This window comes from Momordica charantia (genome assembly GCF_013281855.1).
Source record: "Momordica charantia cultivar OHB3-1 chromosome 8 unlocalized genomic scaffold, Mcharantia_2.0 BLBB01000008.1, whole genome shotgun sequence".
Taxonomy (NCBI): domain Eukaryota; kingdom Viridiplantae; phylum Streptophyta; class Magnoliopsida; order Cucurbitales; family Cucurbitaceae; genus Momordica; species Momordica charantia.
This window is the reverse complement of record NW_028275166.1, coordinates 5,678,169-5,699,731: the sequence shown is the minus strand read 5'-3', so window position 1 is coordinate 5,699,731 and position 21,563 is coordinate 5,678,169. Positions and strand designations below refer to the sequence as shown.

The 21,563-nt window shown below is 33.2% G+C and overlaps 2 protein-coding genes and 1 pseudogene across 4 annotated transcripts; 2 read left to right on the top strand and 1 right to left on the bottom strand.

Moving 5' to 3' along the window:
• The first annotated feature begins 7,069 nt into the window (after nt 1–7,069).
• CKX5 (cytokinin oxidase 5) lies at nt 7,070–11,261 on the top strand. The gene is made up of 5 exons (XM_088127435.1): nt 7,070–7,982; nt 8,162–8,289; nt 8,382–8,660; nt 9,827–10,089; nt 10,883–11,261. Exons 1-5 carry the CDS (start codon nt 7,370–7,372, stop codon nt 11,229–11,231), a joined length of 1,632 nt encoding a protein of 543 aa, XP_087983561.1. The 5' UTR covers nt 7,070–7,369; the 3' UTR covers nt 11,232–11,261.
• A 921-nt stretch (nt 11,262–12,182) lies between these two features.
• LOC111013960 (uncharacterized) lies at nt 12,183–16,387 on the bottom strand (annotated as a pseudogene). Its single transcript, XR_015792790.1, has 8 exons — nt 15,963–16,387; nt 15,353–15,527; nt 15,138–15,273; nt 14,797–14,905; nt 14,533–14,678; nt 13,902–13,944; nt 12,758–12,916; nt 12,183–12,306 (listed from the first exon to the last, which is right to left on the bottom strand). The product of XR_015792790.1 is annotated as an uncharacterized LOC111013960 (transcript).
• A 1,059-nt stretch (nt 16,388–17,446) lies between these two features.
• LOC111014026 (26S proteasome regulatory subunit S10B homolog B) lies at nt 17,447–21,213 on the top strand. Of its 2 annotated transcripts, XM_022288622.2 has the most exons (10): nt 17,449–17,662; nt 18,273–18,392; nt 18,489–18,625; nt 18,746–18,907; nt 19,054–19,140; nt 19,239–19,325; nt 19,417–19,554; nt 20,136–20,327; nt 20,543–20,641; nt 20,720–21,213. In XM_022288622.2, exons 1-10 carry the CDS (start codon nt 17,563–17,565, stop codon nt 20,792–20,794), a joined length of 1,197 nt encoding a protein of 398 aa, XP_022144314.1. In that variant the 5' UTR covers nt 17,449–17,562; the 3' UTR covers nt 20,795–21,213. The 2 variants fall into 2 exon arrangements, with proteins under 2 accessions (XP_022144313.1, XP_022144314.1); XM_022288621.2 differs by having other exon boundaries at nt 17,447–17,662; nt 20,543–21,213.
• Nucleotides 21,214–21,563: the final 350 nt, after the last annotated feature.

Sequence of the window (21,563 nt, the reverse complement as noted above, 5' to 3'; positions counted from 1 at the left end):
GATTAGAGAGAGAGAATAGAAATGAAGTTTTTAGGTTAAAAAGATGTGTGTTTTACTTTTAAAGTTTTAACCTTTTAACTAAAATAGAAAAAGATTTGATTTTGTGTGAAAAGGAGAAGAAAGACTTTTTTTTTTCTCTTTTCGACATTCTTTTCTTCATCACATGAAATAATGGATCTTGAACATATAAAAATATGTGACGAGAGAGAATGGGTGAAACAATGTATAACATTTATTAGTCTATACGTAACAATTTGACGTTTATAGTTAAAATTTTATAAGAATTTAGTTCTTAATATGTAATATAATAATTTAATACTAGAACAATCGATCACGGGTGGTTTATTAGTCCAAACGAATTAAAATTAATTAAGGAGAGAATAAGTTCAAACCCATGATGGACACCTGACTTAAGAATTAGTAATTCCTATGTATTTCCAGTCAAGATGCGCGTCTACTGGCTCACGAATATTCAAAAAATAAATAAATAAAACAAAAATGATTTAATACTAGAGTATTTAATTTGACCCTTGATGGATGATAATATGTTTATTTTATAGTATGAGAGATTTGAAATTGATATTTTTAATTTAATTAGTCTTTGCCAATAATTAAGTAATTGTTCTCTGGCTTGAAATGTAACCATGCAACGCAACGTCTCCCCAAATTTTGAATTGATTGGATAAGATGCCAATGAATAAAATAAACAAAGCATGTCATAAAAAGCATATTTAAAGCAATTGTAGATATTTGATATATATTCTCTTTTACCCTTTAAGTACCCTTTAGAATTAAATATTTTAGAAATTGGCACGTGACGACACTTTATCCAATTCACATTTTGTTTATACAAATATTTCAATCTTTTAATTAATTTCTTTTAAGAGCATAGTTTCAAAACCTCAGGATTTGATGCATTATAAGAAATTGATAAACTGGTATGAACTAAGAAGGGACATTAAATTATATTTTATTAATATGCTTGCTAAGGTAAGAAGGTTCCTTTTAGTTTCATTTATCAAAACTAAAAAGTCATAAAAATCAACTCAACATATTTCAATTGGTTAAGATATATCTCTTCCATCAAACAAACTGGAGGCTCGTATTGAACTAAAAAAATACATAATATAAGAAAATAGTAGGTAGAGACAAATCATATTAAATTCACCTCAAGATAGACGTCAGTTTAAGTAAAATTGCATAATGAGAAAGGATATGTAAAAAATATTTTTAAGTATTATAAAATTCATATCAAACCCCTCTACTAGGATCATTGGTAGAAATTTATGACATGAAAAATATGGTAGGTTAAAAAAATCCTACTTTAACTGATTAAAAACATATTTTTAACTATTCTAAAGTCATATCAAATCTCTTGTCATCTTAAAATCAAATAGAAAAATTAGGTAGAAGTGCATGGTAAAAGATGAGGCTGGAAAACCAGACAAGAGAAGAAACCAGTGAAATATTATATTTGGAAAAGTTGGGTATAGAAAATAATAGTCAAACTATATATAGTTTTATTGCATGCTTAGTTACTTATTATAATATTTATTAGGGAGAAAAACAGAAAGAGTATATATTTTGTATTTTATGCTTTCTTATATTTGTCCTTTCAACTAGTTGAAATTTTTACTCTTTCTACCCTCAAAAGGTCTCATGTACTTTTAAAATCTAATTAATCTGTTATCTATTTGTCAATTTTTAACATAAATTTTATATCCAAGGGAAACTCTTTAATAAAAAGATATTATTGTATTTCAAGAAATTTAATGTTAGTGAGTGAAGTGTCATGTCAAAACTATGACCGAGAATAAATAGGAGAAAAATAAAATTAAAATAATAAAATAGTCATTTTTTAAAATTACGGGACTTGACATGAACATTGTGAAAATATATATTAAGACTTAAATGAGTAAAAGCTTAAAATACAAGGATGAAAATAGTATTTAAATTAATCGTCATTTGTGGCAATTAAGAGAGAATGAATTCAAATCTTATGATAGACCAAAAAACTTAGAAATTAATTTCTGTAAATTTTCGGCCCCATAAAACTGTCCCATAAAATTAGTTGAATGCACACCGGCTCCCCCAGATACTCGCAGATATAAAAAAAATATTTAAATTAATATATATGTATATAGTGGCATGGAAAAAAAAAAAAAGCCAACATCTTGTGTGGTTTGAACTTTTGAATATAAAGCAAGTACAATTATGTTTTGTTTTGTGACCAACGAGGAAATGCCACATTACCTTTTGCAAATTCCAACAATTATTTGCTCAACCTATGTCTCCTGTTTTGTCAATTTTCTCACTTCAACGGATTCCTTTCTTTTTGTTAAATAAACAACAATTTAATTAGCCTATAAACATAATAATTTTAGTCTTTGTCACTTGTGCAATCTAAAACTTATAACCATATAATCTATAAGCTTTTATATGTAACCCTCTAATCTCTTAATTTTGATATGAAAATCATATTAAGTTTTAATGAAGGCATACAAAATCATATTAGAATAGAGGAACTAAGTCAGTTACAATGTTTAAACTACAATAATAAAATCTACAAATTTTTTAGGATAAATTATTAGTCAAATAGAAGTCTATGGACCGAATAATGTATTTTTAACGCGTTTTTCTTAACGTTTGTAGAACACAGCAATCAAACAGATAAAACGTTCTTTTCAACGCTTATACATACCTTCCCTCTCAAAGTAAATCTCATAGATCCTATCTTTTTTAGACAGATTTTTCAATGCATGGGGCTTCTTAAAACAAAGAACAAGATTCTCTTTTTCTCTGTGTCTGTAGATCTTGTACTAGATGGCTAAAAAGATAAGAAAAATGTGGGTTTGATTGGGGGTTGCTAATGCTGTCTGAAAAGACTGAAAAGAGAGAGCATATTAATTAAATTTGATTAATTATTTTACAAACATAAATATTTGGAACCTAGCTCTGAAGCGTTCCATGTAGCTGTGTCTCACAAACACAAGTCTTTGTTTCATTGCGTGTATAAAACAGACAAACAAAGTGACATTCAAATGTTTCATTCTTTTCTCATCTTTGTCGTCTGCAGTACTCAAAAATATGGTTGGTCTGTGGGCAAATCATCATCCCCAAAATCTTTAATAACCCTCCTCAATTTTAATGAATTTAAGAGTTGAAAAGTCGAAATTTGTATAATTTTATGTTTAAATTTGAGAGAACTTAGGCTATGAACGTAAATTTGTATGATCTCTACTTCTTTTCCGTAAAAATAATTTGTAGATTTAATAATTATTTATGGGATTAAAAACTTAAAGTTCAGGATAAATCAAATCAATCTCCCGTACTCAACTAGGGACTTTTATTAGATTATTATTATTTTATTAATATTCTATATAATATTTAGTGGGGATTGAATATCAAAATTTTCAAACCTCACTTTGAATTGTTTTGATTTGATGCGTCGTCATTTATTTTGATATAATATGACTACACAGAATCGATATTATCTAATGTGATTAACATGACCAATAATCGCTGTGATTCCAAATTTCTCTTTAGTCTTTTTCATACTAGATTTCAATCATATTATATAAAATGTGATACTTTTCATAATAATTTTGAACAATATAAAATATAAATTGGTTGTTGGTTGCTTAATAGCAACATTAAATTAGATTATTCCCTATTTATCTTTATGTTTTTTTTTAACAACCATGATTCCACACGAAACCGGAATTGTATTATCAAAAAATTTTTGATACGAAAAGTCATTGGAAGTCAATTTCCTTTTCCAAATGGTTTGATACAAAAGCATCATTTATAACAAGCTTCCCTTTATCTCAAAATAAATTAATTAATTAAATTAAATGTAGCTTTTCTTAGATATCCAAAAATTTGAGAGATCAAAAGACCATTGATTAATTTTCTTTATGATTAATGAAAATTCATTTTATTTTGTCCACCATCCCCTTCAATTTCTTGAGATGTGATGGATTAATGCATGAGTCATTTTAATTGATAAAATTGTATAATCTAATGGATCAAGAAAAATCAAGATATAACCCAAAAAAAAAAGATATATATATATAAAATTTGGTGTATAACAGGTTAACCAATAAACTTCAATTGAATCAAACTACTCATCATGAGTTGAAATATCTTATTTCAATTTCATTGTTAGCTTTGTCAGGAAAAAAAGTGTTAAAAAATTCAATGTAATCTTCATAATTTTTCCCTATTTAAACTCTGTAATTTTGTACATTACTTTTATAAGCATATCATATAAACAATATGTTTATAACGAAGCTTCAAAAATATTCTATTTTTATTTCTAAACTATACAATAAAAACGTTCCAGTGTTCTTATTGCTAATTTTTATTAATAAATGGTTCAAAATAAATCTAAATCTATTTGTGTGTAAACATCTACTCATACATGTAAATGAACAAAAACACGTACCTAACTATGTTTACATTTTTTTTTTGGGAAATCCAACTATATTTACATTTAACACTTAACAAATATATATATATATATATATATATATATATATATACACTAACAATGATTAAAATAGTCCTAAATGTAATTTTAATATAAAATGTTTACTTAAAATTATTCTTTCAAATTAAATATTCAAAAAAATTTATGTTATATTTATTTTTCGATATGTATTATGCACGTTATAAGTCAAAAATAATAATATCATGTTTTCATAGGAAAGAACGAAAAATGAGAAACGGATACGAAACACTTATATTTTTAAAAAATGAAAAAAAGATAATCGAAGGCATTACCAACCATGCCCTAAAAACCGTTTTAAACCTAATCAATAATATAAAAATTAAATCACACGTATTTCTCAAATAAACAAGGGCAAAATTGATCCAATGAAAGATTGACAGGTAGAGAGAATAGGAGTACGTGGTAATAAATAATTGGTGGTCCACCAAAGTCTTTTAATTTGATTGAGAATTAAAACATAGCACTCATTAATTGGCCAATCATTTTCTTTCCGGACATTATAGGCCCCCCCTCATATAGACTAGTACTTGTCATCAAACATATATATTTATATATTATATAGTTTTTATACCTTTCAAAAACTATACATCTATTCTTATTATTAAATAAAAAAAATTATAGCCATTTCAATTTTATATCGTATATTCAACTAAATATTATATAATTAAGCTTGAGGCATGATTGGACTCTTTTCTAAATAGAAACAATCCAATATATGATTAGAAAGTTTAGAATATTGTTCAAAAATGTATGATTTCATTAATTTTGTTGAATAAGAGAGTAATCTTTTTCTATTGTTGAGAATAACAAACGAATAAATTTTTATGTTCTATGCCCTCGAAAAATTATGAAGTTGTTTAATGAGAGTATTGTAAAATTTATAAATTTTTGAAAAATACCCACTTGGCAATGGGTCATTTTGAGGAAAGATGTCATCAAAGTTGTCTTTAAATGGGCTAATATCCAAAATTCTACCCTCTATGTTATTCTTTTTAGATTAATCCATAATTTGATTAATTATATAGGAAATGTAATCTAAAGGCTTAGATACTGTGTTAATTTTATTTTCCAAGTGGATGGGTGGCAAATAATTAAGCGAGTATGATTTACGACCCTTGTTATTTTATTAATATTACGAAAATGCCAAACTGGAAATACGTGTCGAAAGGTGATTGGATGTTGATGTTTGTTGCAGCCTGTTCTGCACCCATGTGATTATTCCCCATGCTCGTGTCCCAACGCAGATCCTCCGTATCCATGAGTGGAGCCCGCCTTTTCACCCCCGCTTTAACACAGTTTCCTCGACCTCACACGTGTCTCCTTCAATCCCTGCACGTGAAAGGCCACGTGTCAGCACAGACGCTCAACTAAACAAAAAAATAAAAATCTGAATGATATTTTCTCTGTTTTTTTTTATTTTTATAAAATCCTAATTATATTTTCATCCATTAATATCATATTTATTTTAGAACAAAATTAATAAGAGCTCTTATACCATCGTAGAAGTAAGTTTCTTCCACTTTGATATATTTTATCTTAATTTATAAACTTAATAATATATTTCTGTTAATAAATATGGTTTTTTATTTAAACCAAAGACTATTTGTGCTTTAACCCACTAAATTTTTTTAATGATTTATTTTAATTTTGCATAAAAAAAACCTTAGTTTATTTTGTTTAACAAAATATTAAGTTTAAAAATGAAGCTCTAACACCTAAATTATTGATTAGTTATACGTAGTTATACATACATTATATCAAATTTTTTAATTAAAAAAACAGTGAATATTAAAATAAAATTTCTTTTAAAATTAATAACCATGATCATGAGACGATGTTATATATATTAATATTTGAAAATTGAAGAAAAAGAAAAAAAGTAATTAAAAAGAATAACATCTAAGTGTTTACCAACAAGTAGGAAACCATAAAAAAAATTGACAACTATTTATTCTATGGATAAAACTTTGGTGCTTAACGGTAGATATCTATTAAAAAAATTGACATCTATTTATGCTATTCTCTTACTTCTTTTACGCATTATTCTTTTTTACCATACTCTATTTGTTCACACTCTAGTTTTATTTTTGTAAATATTTTTTAATACCAACGAACCCCACATCATTTCTATTTACATGGTCAATGTACCACTCTCGTGTAGTACCATAAATTTTCTCAGTAAAACACCTAAGAAAGTTTTGTTTCCTTCTAGAAAATTATATCAAACATCTATTTATAAAAAAGAATTATTATTATTTATTTATTAAATGTCACATAAGTGAGTTTTCGTTTTCCATTTGTGCTATTTTTTTTTTCTCTAAGTTTTATCTATTCTACACATATCAGTTAGTGTCAATTTTTGAACGGTGTGATAGGTAAAAAATACCTCCAACGTCTAAATATTATATTATTATATTAATTTTTCAAAACGAAAAGCATAGAGTGGTTGTTGTTGCTGGTTGGTTGTCTTATAAATGAAGAACCTGCACGTTATATTCTAGACATAAAAGAGCGACAAGAGGCGTAGTCACTCACTCACTCAGCCCCCCCCTCCCTCCTCTGTCTTTTTAGAGAGAAAAGGAAAAAAAAAAAAAAAAAAAAAAAAAAAAAAAACTGAGCTACTGGTTTTTGTTGTTCAACCTAGCTAGCTCTTCCTTTTTCTGTTTGTCTTCTGGGAAAAATCTCCCCCACAAAAAAAAAAAGAGGGAGAGAGAATTTGTTTAGCCCTTTTTGCATGTTTTTGCCTACAAAGAAAAGAAAAGAAAAAAAAAATCTTTAAAGGCGCAATATCTCCCCACTCTCACGTTACCTCCAACAGATTTTTCTTTTTCTTTTTTTTTTTTGTGTTTGGTTCCCATGCAACACCACCGCCGCCGCCGCCAATTCGAAACCATTATTCTCCAGCAATACAATAATTCGATGGCGGCTAAGCTTCTGCTGGGCTTCGCCTTCTGCCGTTTGATCTCCACCGTCGGATTCAACATGGCCCCACTCGGCCTCCCCCGCCTCTCCGTCGACCCCTCCGACGTCCACGCCGCCTCCCTCGATTTCGGCCTCATGTCCCGCCGCCCCCCTCTAGCCGTCCTCCGCCCCTCCTCCGCCGATGACGTCGCCAGACTACTCCGGGCCGCGGCCCATGGCGGCTTCACCGTCTCGGCTAGAGGCCACGGCCATTCTATAAACGGCCAGGCCCAGACCGCCCACGGGGTCGTCGTTCAGATGACCGGCGGCGGCGTTGGCGGCGGCGCGCCCGTGGTGTGGGAGAAGGAGATGTTGGTGGACGTGTGGGGCGGAGAGCTGTGGATCGATGTGCTGAAATGGACGTTGGAATACGGGTTGGCGCCGAGATCGTGGACGGATTATTTGTATTTGTCCGTCGGAGGGACGCTGTCCAACGCCGGCATCAGCGGCCAGGCCTTCAACCATGGCCCTCAGATCAGCAATGTCCACGAACTCGACGTCGTCACAGGTCTTTTTTAATTATTGTTGAACTTAATTCATATTATTCCTTTTTAATTATTGTTGAACTAAATTCATATTATTCCTGCAAAATAATAAATAATAATAATAATCATAAGTTATAATTTTCAATTATGTTACCGATGAAAAAAACTACCAACTCAGAAGCTTAAATATTGAATCAAACAGGAAATGGCGAACTAGTGACATGTTCGGAGGAACAAAACGCGGATCTTTTCCACGCCGTCCTCGGGGGATTGGGCCAATTTGGGATCATCACACGAGCCAGAATCGTCCTCGAACCAGCTCCTCAAAGGGTACATTATCAAAAAAATCAATACCAAAAAGAAAAGAAAAACTTTTTTTTTCTTATTTTTAATTTTTGGGTTTTTTTTTGTTTGGTTTACAGGTGCGGTGGATTCGAGTTCTGTACTCAAATTTCACAGCCTTTACGAAGGATCAAGAATGGCTAATCTCTCTGCATGGAAAACCAGAGAGTGAGAAGTTTGATTACGTGGAGGGATTTGTGATCGTTGATGAAGGGCTGATCAACAACTGGAGATCGTCGTTCTTCTCTCCGGCGAACCCTGTAAAAATCTCCTCCTTCAACGCCGACGATGGTGGAGTTTTATACTGCTTGGAGATCACCAAAAACTACCATCACTCCACAGCCCACACCGTTGATCAGGTACATATATTATCCTTAATTAATTACACTTTATTAATTAGGTTATAATTGAAATTCCCTAAAATATGAAGGACCTAGCTGGCATCTAAAATGTGTATTTATCCTAATTTGAAAACTTGGTGGTGAAGCTAAGATGGGAATGAGAAATTTTGAGTGAGGAAGCTAAAGTGGGGTTTTTTTTTTTTTTTTTTTTTGTCAGATTACTGATATATTTATGAACATTCCAGGGCATCAAAGTAATAATTTTTATGCCATTTTGCAAGCTGTATTTTGCTTTTGTCTTGATTTTCAATTGGGTTTTTTTATTTTTATTTTTATTTTAGATTTTTGTGTGAGAAGAGAAAAAAAAAATGATTCAGAGAGTTTTAAGGGGGGTGGGCCAAGATTGTTCTTTTGTTGCATATTCTTTTTGAGTTGTGTGTGTCTGTGAGCTCAGCTGCATGGCTGGAAGTTGTTTGCTATGCTAAAGGCACCCAATACCCATTTTCTTTTATTATTATTTATTCAATTTACAGCAATAAAATTGGAGTTTTTAATATATAAATGTAGTGAAAATTTGGCTAAATTGATTTGGTATCTTCTACTGCCATCTTTGTCTTTCCTTCTGTTTGTTGCTCATGTTTTTGCCTCTCAGTTTGGTCAAACTCCCATCATCATCAACACAAAGTTTTAGGGGTCAATAATTTTATTCGATTATTTGATAACGATTTTGTTTTTAAGTATTTGGTAATTGACCACTTTTTTACAATAATAAGGATATGGGTAGGTCGGAGAAAAAAAATGTAATTATAATAAAGCATAGAGAAGAAGAAGAATAATACATGGAAGATCTTGTGTGAATCAATTATTCTTCTTTAAATCCTAAGACAGAGAAAGAACACAACTTTTAAGGAAATTCTTTTTATTTATTTATTTATTCAACTTTAAATAATGACACTAAATCCATACCCTTCAACCACCAAATTATTCTCTTCCACTTTCTCTCTCTTAATTTTAAGATTGATTGGAATAAAACTTATCATCTGACAAAAAAGGGGGAAAAAAAAAAGGCAGCAGCTGCTTCGCAACAAAAGCTGGTCTTTCTCCCATTTTTTTTTAATAATATTTCAAACTTGAAAATACTTAAATAATTTTCCTTTTGAAACGACGGCGTTTCGGGTGGACAGGAAGTGGAGGCGCTACTGAAGGAACTGGACTACATTCCCGGGTCGGTTTTCACAACGGACCTGGGGTACGTGGACTTCCTGGACCGGGTTCACAAGGCCGAGTTGAAACTCCGGTCGAAGGGCCTGTGGGAGGTCCCACACCCATGGCTGAACCTGTTCGTCCCGAAGTCAAGGATCGGCGACTTTGACCGAGGAGTCTTCAAGGGCATTTTGGGAAACAACACCAGTGGGCCCATCCTCATCTACCCCATGAACAAGGACAAGTAAGTTCCGAGACACATGGGATCCCAGCCCCTTTTTTCTTTTTTTTTTTTATTATTATTTTTTTTCTTAAGCAATCACTTTCTGCATGCAACATGCAAACTATTATTATTATTTATTTATTTATTTATTATAAACATATAGGGAAAGGGGAGGGTTTATAATTTAAGCCTCTCCCCATATGTCCACAACATAATTTCCAAAATTTGAAAGCTTTCAAACAGTCCCTACAATTTTTTGTAAGGTAAAAAGTGGGTCATGGGAAAGATATCATGCTGTATGCATTTGGATGAGTCAGAGAATCCACTTGGGAGGGCCCACCGCCAACATATAATTTTATATTGAGAGAGTGAAAAAAAAAATATTTGACACCGTTAAATGTTGACAACTAAAAGAGAGAAATGTCAAAACATCAATTTTTTTATAAAAATAAACATGTAACGATTTAATTCCATTGGTTGTTTGTCTAATTTTAAGAAATAGGGGTACCAATGTAAAGTTATTATATATTTTTTAAAAAAAGTCCACATAAGACATGAGATGGAGGCCTAGCCAGGTTGGATTGATAAATAATACTTTGGTTTTTTTTTTATTTAATTGGGAAATCGGACGGTGGAGATCGTCCAAGGGAGAAGATTCTGGTGTCAGAAGATCTTCTCCAGTGGACCCACTGACGGGGATCATGTTCCTGTCCAGTTTATGTACTCAGTTTCCAATCTTCCATCTTTGGGTCCCATTGATCAGCTCAAAAACCATCAAATCTGTTTGCCAATTGACGGCGTTTTTCATGTGTAGGTGGGACAGGAGGAGCTCCGCTGTGACACCGGACGAGGACGTATTCTACCTGGTGGCATTGCTGCGATCGGCGCTGGACAATGGGGAGGAGACACAGTCCTTGGAGTATTTGAGCAATCAGAACGATCAGATCTTAGCATTCTGTTCCGAGGAGGGGATTGAAGTGAAACAGTACCTGCCTCACTACACGAAGGAGGAGGAGTGGGCGGACCACTTTGGCGATAATTGGGCTGAGTTTCGGAGGAGGAAAATGAAGTTCGATCCTGGGCACATTCTAGCCACCGGGCAGAGGATATTCCCGCTCCTGCCCTCCAATTCGGTAAACACAGCGGCAGCAGCATCCCGGTGACACCATGAGACCTGATTGTCAAGAGGAAAAAAACAGCAACAATGGGAGCAGTATGCACATACTGTTAATGCAGTAGGAAAGGATAATATTTGTATATAGTAAAAGTAGAAAGAGCAGACTGCAGAGAATCAAACGTTGTTTAAAAGAAGAGGGCCCTTTTTCCTTTTTACAGTGCAACACGAGGGCAGAGAAAAAGGAGGGTGGATTTGCAGCAGAATCGCTGGGGTCCTCCATGATCAAAAGATTCAAAATGTTGCACATGTAAGGCATTGCTGAGGCTGTGATTCTGACCGTCAGATCACTTTGCCTCTGCCTTCTGATCTGATGGGTTCAGTTCCAACTTCCAAGTCCAAAAGCCTTTTCACAACCTGCCAATTTTCACTGTTCTTTCCCCTTATTACAATTTTTTTACTGATGCAAGTTTAATTATTGAACTCCCTCAACTTATGTATCCCATAAATGTATTGTTTCAAATATGTCTACTCTAGCCTTATTGGTTTTCATATAATTGACTAATAAAACAGTACTGTAACGAGTTCAAAAACAAAGACGAATTTAAATACACCGTAACTAATCTTATCTTAAGAGCAAACTATGTTTAAACCTCATATTCCGGACAACTCCAGAATGTTGGAGCCACTTCAAAGTTCAAATTGTAATTTTATACAAAGTAAAAGGGGGCAAACAAGCAAATTTAACGAGTAAGAGAGCATTTGAAACAGAAATGCATATTCAGGATATCTCAGAGGTAGAAAGCCACTACTACAGCAAAAATACTTTCATCTTTTCCCACCGACCCCGATGATATCTTATGAATCCAAGGATAAACATAAGAAATAATTAGAAACGATGGAAACTGCAAGTTGTTCTTGAGAAGATAACTTAAAACAGTTTATACCAATTAGTCATCTGTCATTTGTAAAAATAAGGACATCAGCGGTACTTACACTTCTAGCAAGCATGCTACAGTCATTATTTGCCAGGATCGTTATCTGCTCCAAGTTGATTCCCGAATTTTCGCAATGCAATTGAATAGACGGTTTGCTGATGTTGTGCTAGCAACCAATTTGACGGCCTTCATACAAATAAAGTTTCGTCACAACCAAGAATTCAGAACAAAGTTAAATCTTATTTTGATCTTGAACTTTCAAGACATCTATTTTACTCTCCTAACTTTAACAACGCAACTACATCAATATTTGGCTCATCTAATATCCACCTTAGCAGATATATAACTCAATACATATTCACATCAGCACATTAGCATACATATTCGAACTCACGCCATCCATCAATGAATACTTAACAGCAAAATAATAGCAAGGACTAAAGTTCAAGAACTACCCTAGATATAATATAAAATAAACCTAAAAATTCAAGAACCAATTGAAACCAAGGTAAAACACTCATTTTGTCTATTAGGTTCAGCTTATGCTTTCCTTTAATGAGAAAATCTACCAAGCCTTAAAAGTGCATCACTGTTCATAAAAGTATCTTTTATTCTATAGTCCAGTTTAAGCCCTTACCATAGAAAGCCTGTGCCCACTAGAGATTGATTCTCCCAACTCCTTTTCCAACTGCAATTCTGATAAATCTAGATTTCCTTCAATCAACAGCGTAGTTTCGCCCTTTGTTTGGTGCAACGAGAAAAATTCTTTAGCTTTAGCCAGTGTGCCCTGCCAAAACTGTCGGTATCATATCACCATACTTGTTACTAAGTAACACACCGAGATTTTGAAATCCATAATTTGAGACCGCATTATTACAAATTACATTATCCCAAGGATATCTCTAATTATAACAATTATGTATCCACCACAAACAAAAAAAAAAGGCTTCACATAAAGGTAGTTTAATGATTGAAAGAAAGTAGATTGGAGACAAAATCAACTACAAATATAAGGTCATTCATCATACATGTTCTAAATGATAGTATGGCCCCAGCTCCCCCAAGTACAGGAATCAAATCTTCCAAAAGAAAAAGATTACAATGTATTTCACAACAATTATGAAAATGAAATTTCAACTTTCTAGCTTTTGGATGAGAAACCACAAATTTTCTATTAAAAGGAATTAAAGTATAAGAAAAGCAGGGAGGAAGCATGGGTTCATATAACAGGTGAAAAAAGAGAGATTAGGAATAAAGCATTACGAACCTTAGTTTCCGATTCTTGTAACAGCTGGAAAAGAAAAAGGAAGAGAGACAGTTTACTCCAAACATCTTCCATTTTCCTTCTAACTTAGGATTCCAAATACACTGAAATTAACTTTTTCAGTTGCAATTTACAACCAATCACATTTATGTTGAGCAGCCTGTTCTAAAACATCCACTTCCTGTACGTAAATACTTGTTTAGCAGCCATTTAGGTAATATCTTGTTACTGTACCAAATAACATTAAAAAAAAAACATTTTTAATTACTTTTACTTTTAAAATTATTTGATGCTTAAACTCATAAACTCAATATTTTGAGAAAAAAAATTGAAAGTCCAACACCAAGGAACTCAAAAGAGCAAAGAAGAATTTGGTTGAACGATATCATATAAAGGAATTAAGTAACAGCGCACAGAAGAAATTTTGGATGAATAGAATATGATGCTCGCCAGTTAGCAAGGGTATGGGAATCCTGCCAACTAAAGATGCCAAAACAGAATGACAGAATGAAATTACCTCCTCATGTATCTTCGTCATTTCACGAGCTACAACACACCGACTGCAAAACAATTATAGAGACAAATACATTCACGAAGTTGGCAAATAAGCAAACCAACTACTAACAGAAGACAAGTCTGCTCCTCCATTAAAGAAATTCGGATCATAAATGAGTTCCTGACTATCTGAAACTAGAAGCACATGTACAATATTATAGAACATAGTTACGGAAAAACACACAAACAAGCCACTATGGTTAGATAATGCAACCGATAGTAAAATAGATATGATGACTCTGATATAACATTTCCATCAAATGAAGGAAAAGCACGTTGCAATCTTACCTCCAGAATAAGGGAAAGGGGGAGGGGGGAGTTTATTTATTCCCTTCAAGCACTTGAACAACCCAATTACCTCATAACATCTCCCTAACAAGATTTTTACACAGAAAATAGAATGTTCTAATTAAGACAATCATGATGAACGGGGAATCATATACAATATCTTCCTTCAAAGGTTCCAAACCAGAATGTTATTAGTAACTGAATTATATAGATTGAAGCAGATAGCCAAAGTGGAAGGAACTACACTCATTAGACTTTGAAAGAATATTAGTGCAATATATTGGAGATAGACATATACGAAGTACCTTGATTCACCAAATAATGATGAAGTTTCCTCGAGAAACTGCTTAAGTTTATGAGGGGGAACATAGAATATTTGAGTTGCTTCCTCGTTTGCTGAAACCCATCAGCCTCTCTCTTCTGCATGCAGAAGGCTTAGGAACAAATCCAACTGTACATATATACATATTAATAAATTGTAGAGTACCTAAATATGGTAGCCATAGAGCCAAATAGCTCAAAGAAAGATGTCCTAACAGCACAACTACGAATATCCATAGGAAATTTACCAAATGTAAACTCAGCAGTTGACAAGCCAGAGGCAGAAAGAGCAGCAACTACAGCGGAGTGCCCAGGAATGGGAACAACGAGTATGTTTTCATTGACACATAATCTAACCTATATTCACATGGTCCAATTGTATTAATAACATCAATATCATCCATGATTAAACCATTAAAATATTAAGGGAGGAAAATCATGAATGTTTCAAATTTTTATGAAATGCTAGTGTTTAATCTATCAATGAATCAAATTGAAAATGAGCCCACCAAATGGAGACCTTAGAAGTGATAGATTCTTAACAGAACAATCAAGAAAGAACTGGGTTTAAATTGCTTAGCATGCTCACCAACTCAGTACCAGGATCACTAATGCCTGGTGTCCCGGCATCACTAATTAGGGCAACAATTTCACCCTGTTTTAACCTCTTCAACACTGTTTGCTCTTTGCTCTCTGTGAGACTCATTGAATTTGTGAAAGCTCAGCTGCAATCTAAAATTCTTCATTAATGAAAAATGAAAATAAAACTATTATATGAGTAAATAAAAGCCTTAAAATACTTACAAGGGGGGTTCTAATATTGAAACGATGAAGCAACTTTCCTGAGTGCCTTGTATCCTCTGAAAGAGGAAAGATAACAGTGTTGGTGCTGGTTGCCAAACTTTCATTACCGTAGGGTGATATCTTCAAGATTACCCATTGGCGTCCCAACCAGATACAACCCAGGTTTCAGGGGACCCTGCAAACACGTAGAGCAAAAGACAAGGATGCCAGTCAAAGTTCAAAAACTACACATCCTAAACCATGAAAAACTGATAGAATACACCTCATATTTTCATCTTACGATTTAACAACCTGCTATAACTTAAATGCTGATCCGATATCAAGTACAACAGAGATTACAAGCCTTGCAGTTGAATCCAATAGAGGCACCAGTAAGAGAAGTAGTCTAACTGAAGCCAAAACAAAACATGCTGGGTTTATGCTAATTTTCAAGCTCACACACTCTAATGCCATTCGTATTAATATACACAATCACTTATAGGTGGGTTTGTGCTAATTTTTGAAGCCCGCAACGGAGAGAATAACTTAAGCTTTGGGTTCAGTTCTGGGTTCTGAGTGATTAACCAATAACCTTAAAGAAGGGAAACAATCTATAAATTATTGATCTTACGCGCTTCGAGGATTCTTCAGCGTGAATTGAATCTGCAACTTGGGAGGATAATTGAAAAGCAGAACAGAGGGAGACTAAACAAGTTCTAGGGCAAAAAGGGACCAATGAGTGGGATTCAAGTGCCGTCCTCGCATTGTTATAATGGGGAGGTCCACGACGCCATGGCAAAACTTACGGGAGATGAATTGCCACAGAAGGAATTCGTCTGGCCAACATCCGGTTCCCTCCGTCGCTCTATTGGCCGGAGCCGGCGGAATTGAATTGAGGCGACGGTGGAAGGACAAGGAAGAAACTGTACAGGTTACACAAACTATAAAGATTAAAGACAAAATCTCCGAAGAACTTCCAACCGATGAAAAATGCAACACTCGTTGAAATTCTTCTGGAACGTTGATAATTGAAAAAATAAATTAAGTAAATCTCATTTTGTTATAAACTTTCAATAATACTTTTTTTAGTCGTACTTTTAAAATGAAAAGTAATTGTTTTCTTTTCTTATTTATTATTATTTCAAACTTGTAATATTTAATCTTATACATATATTTTTTAGTACAAAATCCGAAGATATATGCCAATGGTTATTGAGATATGTAATTTATATAATATTTAATACTATTTATTATTGATAAAATATCCTCGTGTCATAAGAGTTTAAAGTGTAGTTTAGAAAGTGATAAAAACATTTAAAAAAAATAATAATTTATAAAATATTTTCTATAGCATTTTCTCAAAACTTAAAGATTAACAATAGCATTTTTTAATGTGTTACGAGTAGTTCGAGTACATCAAACTTATAGTTTCAATAGTATTATATGTGGTATTTTTTTTAGCGTTTTAAAGTTGTAAGATACAAATTTATAGACATGTCATGTCAACGATGTTTACAATGTTAGAATTTTGAATTCAACCTATCTATTTTCAATAAACTAAAAAAACCAAAGCCATTTGAGATAACAGTTTCTAATTCATTCAAAATTTGTAGAAACAAACTGAATTTTTTATTTTTCATTTTCAAGGTGACATAATCATCCATTTAAATTTTTGCTAATTATCTCGTGTAAATTTAACTTTTCATTAATTAAATTTAATATTTACGAATAAAAATATATAATTGAAAATGTCAAAATAAATTATTAAAGTAAAACTTTTTGAAAAACAACTACTAAATTAAAAACCACCAAAACAAGTGAAATCACAGTAGTAAATATATATCAATGTATCAATGAATTTATATAATATAATTAAAAAATCAATTAAAATATAAAAATATCAACCAAATTTTACCAATATAATTTTGATAATGATATTTATATTTATCTATTTCTAACTTGTTTAAAAATTGTGGAACGATTATTTTCAAGTTTTTTACCCATATAACTTTTTTAGAAATATTCGGTCGACATCCATATTTTATGGATATTTCCGTTGACGTTTACATGAAAGTGAGACTTGGACACATTTGAGTAACATTTTTAAACTATTTATTTATAAATCGCAGCCCATCGTTCTGGTAAAGAAACAACTGCCGAGTATTTAGGGCTTTGCCAGAAAGACCGATTCCGATCGACACCGAGCTCCGATCACAACCACGACAGCAAAGATGGCCGACGGGGAAGAAGCCGCGCGCCGTCATACGGCGGTCAATGACTACCGCAAGAAACTCCTTCAGCACAAAGAACTCGACTCTAGAGTTCGATCTGGTCTGTCACTCGCAAACCAATTTTGCAATCTACTCCTGTTGTTTTTTCTTTTCTCTCTGTGAACTCCGGTTTTAGTCGTCTCTCGAAGAATTCGTACTGATTTGAGTAGTAATATGCTTTCAATTTTCTGCAATGGCCAGTCCATAGACTATGAGATTGCAGCATATCAGTCTTAGGTTGTTAATTCCGATCCCCGAATTATAATTTTTGGCATTTAGAAGTCCTAGGGAAGGTTTTTAAGGTGGAGTGTGATAGTTCTAAACTTTTGGTGTTTAAAATCCTTTTATATAGTGGAAGTGTTTGAAGGTGGAGTGTGATATGATATAGGTATGGTCCTGGAGAAGAAAAGCAGAGAAGTTTGGGAACGGTCATTATGGAAAATTGGAAATTAGAAAACGTCATGTGAGTTTGATACTTTGTAGGAAGTCATGGGGAATGGGTTGTGTTATTGATGGTTAGTGTTCGTCATTTCTCCTTTCTCGATTTCCATATTGCTTAGACTGTGAGTTTGTAAGTTGGTATTTCGTTACGTGGTAAAAGGTAACAGAAGCTGTAATTCTTGTTTATTTTAAGGAAGCTACTAAGATTACGTCTAATCTTTTATTTTCAGCGAGGGAGAACTTAAGAGCTGCAAAGAAGGAATTTAACAAGACGGAAGATGATTTGAAGTCTCTTCAAAGTGTTGGGCAGATTATTGGAGAAGTTCTCAGGCCACTTGACAATGAACGATGTACTTCTTTTCCTTATTCCTTGTATTTCTTTTTGATATGGAAATTCTGTTGAATTGGTTGATAATGTTGGAGTATCGCTGATTTTGTGATTTCAGTGATTGTCAAAGCAAGCAGTGGACCACGATATGTGGTTGGATGCCGCAGTAAGGTGGATAAGGAAAAATTGACGTCTGGTACTAGAGTAGTTCTTGATATGACGACACTCACCATTATGAGGGCTCTTCCACGTGAAGTAAGTTGGATTAATTGTTTATTCTCAATGATTATGAAGGAAAAAGAAGAAATAGGTAGTGTCCTTTAGGCTCTAATGCATGATTGTCTTGAATTTTTTTAATCTCATTTGATCTGATAGGTAGATCCAGTTGTGTATAATATGTTGCATGAAGATCCTGGAAATGTTAGCTATTCTGCTGTGGGTGGTTTATCTGATCAAATTAGAGAATTGAGGGAGTCCATTGAGCTACCTCTCATGAATCCTGAGCTTTTCCTTAGGGTTGGCATCAAACCTCCCAAGGTACTCTTTCTATCTATAAAGCATCCAGTTGATGGGTTTACCTAATTGTAGTTTTCTAGTTAACTGTATTTCTATCTATCTCTTGCATTATACTGCATACTTCCTCCCCCTTCTGCTGACATTATTTTTTCCCCTTTCATTTAAAGGGTGTGCTTCTATATGGTCCTCCTGGTACTGGCAAGACATTGTTAGCAAGGGCAATTGCAAGCAACATAGATGCCAACTTCTTGAAGGTTAAATCCTTCCCATGTACTGGAATGACTTTAAGCTTCCTCTCCTCCAAAACTAAAATGTAACTATGAGCTTCTCTCTTCTCTTTATTGAAGTATAGGTCGTATCAAGTGCCATAATTGATAAGTACATTGGAGAAAGTGCAAGGCTAATAAGAGAAATGTTTGGATATGCACGTGATCACCAGGTAAGCTCTAATGTGGATTGAACTTCTCTTTGTATGATTCTATACATAATTAGTGATTCATAATTCACGTTCTATTCTTTTCTGTGCTTAGCCCTGCATAATTTTTATGGATGAGATTGATGCCATTGGTGGGAGAAGATTCAGCGAGGGAACAAGTGCAGATCGTGAAATTCAGCGAACATTGATGGAGTTACTTAACCAGCTTGATGGTTTTGATCAGCTTGGTAAGGTATGTTTGGATTTTCTGACCCTTTGTTTTGTGGGAAAACATTTTAGTTTTAAAATTAAAGGTATATTTGGATCTAGGATATCCAGAGGATCCTATGTACATTATCCAGGTACCCAACAATATAATGGGGTGTCTTGAATTTTCATCTCAGGTGGAATCCGGCAATTACTTTTTGTCCAACACTTGTTTTGAAGGCATCTTTAGATGTTCTGATATCCATGGATACCTTTGAACATTGGTATCCAGGTGCCCATCAAAATGATGGGTTTTATAAATTTTCATCTCATGGTTAATCTGATTATGATATTTATGTAGGATTCTTTTTGGTAATTTATATATGATAAAAATTGTATTCTCTTCTCCGTGGACTGAATTCCAAGGTGGTGGGTGGGGACCAAGAATCTGTTCATTCTTTTTCTAATTTTGTTATTATCTTACCTGTGTGATTTTAAGAGGTCATATAACTAACATAGACAGAAAAATGAGGTCTTAGATATTGTTCCCGGCCATGTTATGACGAATCTTTTACCAGCTTATTGTTTGCCTAGCCAAAGATGATTCATTTTTTACTGGTACCGTAGGTCAAAATGATAATGGCTACAAACAGGCCAGATGTTCTCGACCCTGCACTTCTTCGACCAGGGCGATTGGACCGCAAAATAGAGATTCCTCTGCCAAATGAGCAATCCAGAATGGAGATCCTTAAGATTCATGCTGCTGGAATTGCCAAGCATGGTGAGATTGATTACGAAGCTGTTGTAAAGCTTGCAGAGGTAACCCTACTAGTTCTTTATTGTATTTTATTTATTTCGTTTAGTAGCTTTCTCCCATATAATTTTATTCAATTATAAAAAAGTTATATTTAATTATAACAAGTATTATTTAACTTTATCCCATATAATTTCATTCAATTATAAAAAAAAGTTATATTTAATTATAACAAGTTATTATTATAATTAATGGGTGTTTGAAACTGTAATTTATTTAGGGATTTAATGGAGCTGATTTGCGGAATGTCTGCACTGAGGCTGGAATGGCAGCTATTCGTGCTGAACGTGACTATGTCATCCATGAAGATTTCATGAAGGTTGTTTCTTTTTTTAATTTCTCTAGCATTCAATTAGAATGTTTCCTCATACTCACTTTCACATCTTGCGATATTCAGGCAGTACGAAAATTAAACGAAGCGAAGAAACTCGAGTCCAGTGCACATTACAGCGCTGATTTTGGAAAGGACTGAAGTCATGTAATTTCTCTTAGCAGCCAAAATCTCTTCAAGCATAACACTTCCCTTCCTGGGGAAACGATGAGAGTCTTTGGACGCATGCAAAATCGAGCTATTCCCGGTATCACTGGTGCTTATCTTGTATCTAACTTGCTGTATCTGATCGCAGATGGGGAAATGATGAATATCCATGAAAATATGGCAATTTTTGTTATCTTAGATTTCTTTTCTCCAAGCCGAGAGATGAATTTGTCCACTGTGACTGTCATTTACCAAAACATGATATCTGCTCCCCAGTTTACAAACTACACAGTTGATAAATTGATTGCAAAGGTTATGCACTGTCTCTATTTGTAATATTACTGCTCCCAATGTACAATCTGGATTTGATGAACATTATATTGCAGGAACTCACTTTGTTGATTTTTGTTTAATGCATTTAAGTAGTAAAAATTGTTCAAATTGGCCTATAAAAGCATCTTAAAACGATGAGAAGTATTGAATATAGTTCACCTGCCAACATATCTCATAATAAAACTCATAATTTTCATAAAAATTCTTCTTTATAAGAATATTTCACAAACTTCTCAAATCATTCTAACAACATTTCATAAGCTTCACCATTTCTCATAAATTATAAAACATTTCTAAATTTTCAAACTAAATAATTACTTTGATTCTCAACAGAAATTACAAAATTAAACTTAATATATAATTTCTTGAAACTCTAACTTGTAGATACCTAAAAAATATTTTATAAAATAAATCCCTCGTAGAAAGTAAA

Excerpts from the sequence above, each read along its gene's own strand:
- CKX5 (XM_088127435.1), top strand. The coding sequence starts at position 7,370 with ATGCAACACCACCGCCGCCGCCGCCAATTCGAAACCATTATTCTCCAG. Across the intron at positions 7,983-8,161 it reads CGAACTCGACGTCGTCACAG|GAAATGGCGAACTAGTGACA; the intron begins GTCTTTTTTAAT and ends TGAATCAAACAG. Across the intron at positions 8,661-9,826 it reads CAGCCCACACCGTTGATCAG|GAAGTGGAGGCGCTACTGAA; the intron begins GTACATATATTA and ends TCGGGTGGACAG.
- LOC111014026 (XM_022288621.2), top strand. The coding sequence starts at position 17,563 with ATGGCCGACGGGGAAGAAGCCGCGCGCCGTCATACGGCGGTCAATGAC. Across the intron at positions 17,663-18,272 it reads CGACTCTAGAGTTCGATCTG|CGAGGGAGAACTTAAGAGCT; the intron begins GTCTGTCACTCG and ends TTTTATTTTCAG. Across the intron at positions 18,393-18,488 it reads GCCACTTGACAATGAACGAT|TGATTGTCAAAGCAAGCAGT; the intron begins GTACTTCTTTTC and ends TTGTGATTTCAG.